The sequence below is a fragment of the Carya illinoinensis genome, chromosome 1, assembly GCF_018687715.1.
Source record: "Carya illinoinensis cultivar Pawnee chromosome 1, C.illinoinensisPawnee_v1, whole genome shotgun sequence".
NCBI lineage: Eukaryota > Viridiplantae > Streptophyta > Magnoliopsida > Fagales > Juglandaceae > Carya > Carya illinoinensis.
In genome coordinates this window covers 39,163,040-39,169,044 of record NC_056752.1, presented here as the reverse complement: position 1 = coordinate 39,169,044, position 6,005 = coordinate 39,163,040, and the positions used below count along the sequence as shown (strand labels likewise).

Genomic DNA, 6,005 nt, shown 5'->3' with positions numbered 1-6,005 from the left:
AAAGGAATATAAATATTCTATCAAACAGAACACGTCCGTTGCAAATCAATTGTCTCCCCCAGCCTACGTACCTCCTTGCGTGATTTTATCATCCTCTCCAAGGACAGTCATTCAAAGTTTAGAATTTGAAAATCTATCCCTCTCCGGAGAGAGAAAGAGAGACGTTACGAACTTTTATAATAAAAAATATTTAAAAATATTTTTATTTTCTCTTTTTTAAACATACAAACGGCAAACCTCAGTGTTCTGTTTCCATTTAATGCTTGAACTGTGGGACGACCTTCGCCCTGCAATCATATGCCCTCTCATCACTTCTCTCCGAACCTGACCCAGAAATATTTAAATTTGTTTTTATTTTTTATGTTTTTTAGTCCATCTCTCTTAAAGTTCTGTGCTAAATCTTAATTCCTTCGTCTCAGAGACCCATTCACCCCCTTCCCCACCCACCAAAGTTTTGTTGCATTTATGGTGGAGACAAAAGCAGAGATCGACAGGCATTTCTCATTGCTTCAATGTAAGTATTTCTTTTTACCTTTCCTGAGAAATTTGGGTTTTCTTTTTTTTTTTTTTTAATTTTTTTTTTGTACCGAGATTTGTGGATTTGACTTGGTTACTTCTTTGCTTCCTTAGAGATACAGGGTTTGTATTATTTTCTTTCGCTTTAGTGCATTCATGGGTTTGTGGGGGTGGCGTTTGGTTGACGACGAAATGTAGGAAACTGGGAAAATGTTGATTATCTGTGAATGCTATAGTTTTTAAAACTTGGGACTGAGATAACTTATATCCATAACCGTGTAATATATTGCAGAAGATGTTGACAATCTCGTGTACATTTATATAAATCGTGGAATTTTCTCTTGGTTTGCTTCTACTCGTTTCTTAGACAAATCAAATGGAGTTTTATACTTCAATTTTGCTTAAGCTAGAGAGAGATATTTGGGATTTTGGTATTTGGTTGGCCGAGTTCAGGGCTGCATTCAGTGGCTTCATGTTCATGGGATGTTGAGCAAATGCAAGATCAAATTGTATTGATTTTGATTTAGAAATAGTTATTTCCTGTTGTTGACAGGGCTGCCAATCTAATGAAACAGAAGGGTTTTTTGCTGGATCTTATGTTTCTGTTTCCTCTTTCGTGAGTTTTGTTAGTTGTCTCTCTTTGTTATTCAACATTTATGACCTTTACCCTACCATAATAATAAACAGAGACTGGTAGGAACAATAGGTTCAATTTTAAAGTTTAGGTCATAAAATCCTTTCAACAGTTCAGAATATATATGTGGTATTTAAAAAATCATCATCCAAAGTTCCCCTCCCACTCCAGGGTTAACTAGTATTTTCTATTATTAGGACTTCCATATGAGTGTGTGATGTGTTGGGCGTGTTTGTTGTGATTTCCTATTAGAAAAGAGAAACTATTTTTAGAAGTAATTTAAGACATGCAACTTGGTAGAAGATTAGAAATTTATTTTGTTAGATCATGTTGCAGATGGATTTTGGTTGGCGAAGGGAAATTTGATGCTCCCCTTGATTCTGCAACCATAAACATTGAATTAGCCTTTTCATTTTCTGCATGAGAAAAATGGGAGTGGAGAAAGAAGGTTCAAAAAGTGGAGGTGGTTATGCGGGCAGCTTCTTTCATCTATTTGACTGGACTGCCAAATCGCGGAAGAAGTTGTTCACAAACAAGTCAGATTTACCTGGTAGAAGTGTTTTCTGCCCTACTAAGATATTCAATATCAAATATCTGAGTCCCTGTGCAGACCATAATTTTCTTTATATGATTTTTTCTTTCATGGCTATATATACTTATATTTTTTTTTCTTTCTGTGCAGAGCATTCCAAACAGGGAAAGAAGAGTAATGGCAACTTGCCAATGATGCGGCTCCATCTGGTGAGAATGTGGCTAGTTAGGATTTTATTTTTCAAGATCTTAATACTTGAACATCATAACTTAGGCCTCGTTTGGTTACATAGTTCAGATGAGATGAGATGAAATGAGATGTTTGGTTGAAAGTTAAATAAAATATTGTTATAATTTAATTTTTTAATATTATTTTTTTTTGGAATTTGAAAAAGTTGAATTGTATATTATATTTTGTATGGGAATTTGAAAAATTTGTAATGATTAGATGAGATGAGATAGTTTGGTATTTGGTAACCAAACCCGGCCTTAATTTTAGACAGTCTTCTGATTCTTATGATTTGTCCAGACAGGTGAGGATGAAACTGGAGCAGGGTCAAGTATTAAAGGAAGTAGTGATTTTAGCTGTGCCTCGTCAGTTACAGATGAAGAAGGATGTGGAAGTAGGGCCCCTGGGGTAGTTGCCAGGCTTATGGGACTAGAATCCTTACCCACATCGAATTCTTCTGAGCCCTACTCCACACCATATTTTGACACTCATTCACTTCAAGATGCTCATTATCCCACAAATTATTTTGATTATCATCATGACCCCCAGATAATGTATTCTGGAAACCTGCTGAATAAGGTGGAGGACCCTGCACGGAACTTTGTGGAGTCAAAACCCCCAAAGAAGCTAAGCAGGCCAATTGAGAAGTTCCAAACTGAAATATTGCCTCCTAAATCAGCTAAATCTATTCCGATTACGCACCACAAGCTTTTGTCCCCTATCAAGAGTCCTGGCTTTGTTCCCACAAAGAATGCTGCTCACATAATGGAAGCAGCTGCAAGAATTATTGACCCTGGACCTCAAGCTGCCACCAAAGCCAAATTGCCTCTGGTAGGTTCTTCGTCAGTACACTTGAAAGTTCGGGATCTCAAACAGAGAGTGGAGGCCGCACAAAAAGTGCCAATGGTTGGGTCTTCTTCTGTAAACCTGAAAATTCAAGATCAAAAGGAGAAAGTCAAAGCTGCTCATAAAACATCCAGGGTTGCAGAAACTTCTCAAAGGCCAGTTGAATCTAATGTTGCCAAGTATCTCAAGGGGCAGTCAATGAACAAGAGCTGGAGTGGATCTGTTGATACATCCTTCGGGGCTTCTACTGGCATGGAAGAAGTCTCTTCTGGTTTAGCAAGTAAGACAAAGTCTGTTTCACTTGCAATTCAAGCAAAAGTCAATGTCCAGAAAAGGGAAGGAATAAATTCAGGTATCAGTAGAAGTTTGGTAAGACAGAAAGAACAAAGTGAGGTAAACATAAATCAGCCCTTCAAGAGCCAGCCAATAATCCATAAGAATTTGCATAAGAAATCTTCTCTGCGTAATGCTTCTGGAGTTTTAAGGCAGAATAATCAGAAGCAAAATTGCCTCATAGAAAAAGAAAAATTGCATTCAAAGTCCTCAGTTTCGAACTCCCAGGGTAGAAAAGTGCTTTCTGTAGATTCATCTTATGGGCGTCACAAAAACTTGAGTAAATCCACTGGGAACTCCAAACTTGGATCCAGGAAGCTAGGCTTAGAGGTGCCAGATGGAGATAAAGAAGCTTATTCTAGTACAAAGAACTTCCCTAGGAAGAAACGAACAATAGATAGGGAGTTTCATTTTGAAAAAAATCGGATTGCTGATGATATTTTGAATGGCAACAGTCAGAAGCCAGTCCAATCTAAATCGGTTATCAATGGGGACTTGAGTTGGAGTCAAGACAGCAGAAAGAAAGGTGTTGATGTTGTTTCTTTTACATTCACAGCCCCCCTGACACGATCGATGCATGGTTCTGACACTGCTCGTCAGGTTGCACAGAAACGTAATGGTAGTTACCTGGATCACCAAGGTAAAAGTGTGTCACTTGACACAGATAGTTTGAGGTTATCTTCACTGGGATACAATGTGATAGGGGGTGATTCTTTGAGTATGCTTTTGGAGCAAAAGTTAAGAGAATTAACTCATGGAGTTGGGTCTTATCCCTGTGACTCGTTGAAAGTTGGGTCAGCTTCTAGTTCTGCATCAATTGTGCAAGATTCAGTGTCCTCTCTTGGTACAGTTAGCTCCACGCCAAGGTTACCAGATAAGAGACACCAACATGAAATGGATACAGATAAATTTGGCGGTGGATATGACCCTGACTTTTCCTTCACTGATCCTTCTGCCTTCAGATGGAAAGACAAGTTTCAGGTACATGATTCTCATTAATCATTTCATGGACAAACTCTTTTTGGCTATTCTTTACCTATTCTGCTTATTGCGGTTGTAGATCTTAATAATGCTAAATACAAATAATCTATTATGTTACATTTGAGATGCAATGATTTTTGAGTTACATATTTGAGCAATCAAATCTCTTATTTTATATATCAGAAAAATTGTTCCAAAAAAAGGAAAAATAAAACCAATTTTTGGAGACAGATTGTACCTTTTAGAAGGAATCTGTTTGGTTTGGCCGGACTGCAATTGTCTAACTAGCCACATATGACCATCTGGTGAGTGCCTTGTCCTGTCTTTGTTGTGGCCACACTGACTGATTATCAGGGTTCTTGCCTGCTCAAATCCGTGCATATACACAATTTTGTTTTCTAAAATTTAAGTGAAGGATGGGCATTTAAGTATTTACTCATCTCTTTTAAGAAACTTGGATTCATAGCAAGTTAAATCATCATGCGTGGTTCATGTGAGGTACAATTTCAAGTTGTCTATGGGGTTTTATTGTTTGCAGTGAGACTCCAACTTTTAGCAAGCTATTAAAGTCAAAACCGAGTTCTTGTAGTGTTCCAAAATTTGGATTTTAACCATGTGACCATTAGAGGTCATATCAATTTTCTGACTTAGTTATGTTATTTTAATATTTATTAAAATATTGCTACTCTTTTGAGCACCAGTTGTCTCAGAGCTCAACTCCCCTCCCTTCCCCCAATTTCTTCCCATGTCAAAATTAACTTAATCAGTTCCAATCAGTCCAATTTCATCCAATTTAATTAACATGTAAGCAATATTATCAGGGAGTCGATGAGATGGACGGATGTAACAGCAATCTTATTGAAGCTGGTCAATTTTCTGGTGGGCGACATCCTAGTCCAGTCTCTATTCTGGAGACTTCCTTTTCAACTGAAAGTTGCGACTCCTCAGTCAGCACCGATAGTAATAGTGTGGAAGGTACAAGCATATCCTTTATTATGCTTACAGATTCGGTTGTTTTATCTCATGCTTTTGTTCAGTAATGCTAAGCTTTCACAATCACTTTCAGGAAGCAGGATGTTTTCATCTGTTCAAGCCCAGGTGGTTCTTGGTTTGAGCTCATTGAAGAAGCTCCATTCGGTAGAACCTGATGCAGAATTGTCAGATTCAGCTTCTTCCTTATCGACTGGAACTGTGGCAGAAAAATATACAGCCATGTCAGTGTTAACAGGACTTGCAAGATCAAGGCAATGGGAACTAGATTATGTGAAGGAGATGCTATGTAATGTGGACTTGATGTTCAAGGACTTTGCATTGGGTCAGGCCAGTGAGATTATAAACCCTCATCTTTTTGATCAGTTGGAAAGTCGAAAAATACAGTGGGAAAGAGAGAGTGGTGTGTCTAGGCAAAGTCGGAAGGTCTTGTTCGATTGTGTGAGAGAATGTCTGGATTTGAGATGTGGGCGATATGTTGGCGGGGGCTATGGAACTTGGGTAAAAGGGCTAGCAACAGTGAAAAGAAAGGAGTTGTTAGCAGCAGAAGTGTACAAGGAGATTTCCAGTTGGAGAAGCATGGGAGACTGTATGGTTGATGAACTTGTAGACAAGGACATGAGCAGCCAATGCGGAAGATGGTTGGACTTCCAGTTTGATGCATTTGCACTCGGGGTTGAGGTTGAAGGCGAAATACTTGCTTCTTTGGTTGACGAGGTGGTTGCTGATATCTTGCAGCTTTAGTGCGCTAAGAATCATTATTATTTTTTTTTTACCACCATTGTTAACTATATATGAACATGCGGGGGTTCTTTTTCAGAATGTATTTTCTTTTTTGAAAAGAAGTCTTTACACGATTCTTCATTTTACAGCTCCATTCAATGCATTCTAATTCATCAAGTCCTTTTATTCTCGACACAAGGTAGGATAGAATGGAACAATAGA

General features: G+C 38.2%; 1 protein-coding gene across 2 annotated transcripts; it reads left to right on the top strand.

Moving 5' to 3' along the window:
• Positions 1-230: 230 nt before the first annotated feature.
• On the top strand, positions 231-5,960 carry LOC122318324. 2 transcript variants are annotated; one of them, XM_043135574.1, is made up of 6 exons: positions 232-514; positions 1,487-1,700; positions 1,833-1,891; positions 2,211-4,070; positions 4,892-5,045; positions 5,137-5,960. In XM_043135574.1, exons 2-6 carry the CDS (start codon positions 1,571-1,573, stop codon positions 5,802-5,804), a joined length of 2,871 nt encoding a protein of 956 aa, XP_042991508.1. In that variant the 5' UTR covers positions 232-514; positions 1,487-1,570; the 3' UTR covers positions 5,805-5,960. The 2 variants fall into 2 exon arrangements, with proteins under 2 accessions (XP_042991515.1, XP_042991508.1); XM_043135581.1 differs by lacking the exon at positions 1,487-1,700 and having other exon boundaries at positions 231-514.
• Positions 5,961-6,005: the final 45 nt, after the last annotated feature.

What these genes read in the sequence shown, in the direction of transcription:
- LOC122318324 (XM_043135574.1), top strand. Translation starts at nt 1,571, where the DNA reads ATGAGAAAAATGGGAGTGGAGAAAGAAGGTTCAAAAAGTGGAGGTGGT. An exon ending in AAACAAGTCAGATTTACCTG is followed by an intron (nt 1,701 to 1,832) that starts GTAGAAGTGTTT and finishes CTTTCTGTGCAG; the next exon opens with AGCATTCCAAACAGGGAAAG. An exon ending in CAATGATGCGGCTCCATCTG is followed by an intron (nt 1,892 to 2,210) that starts GTGAGAATGTGG and finishes TGATTTGTCCAG; the next exon opens with ACAGGTGAGGATGAAACTGG.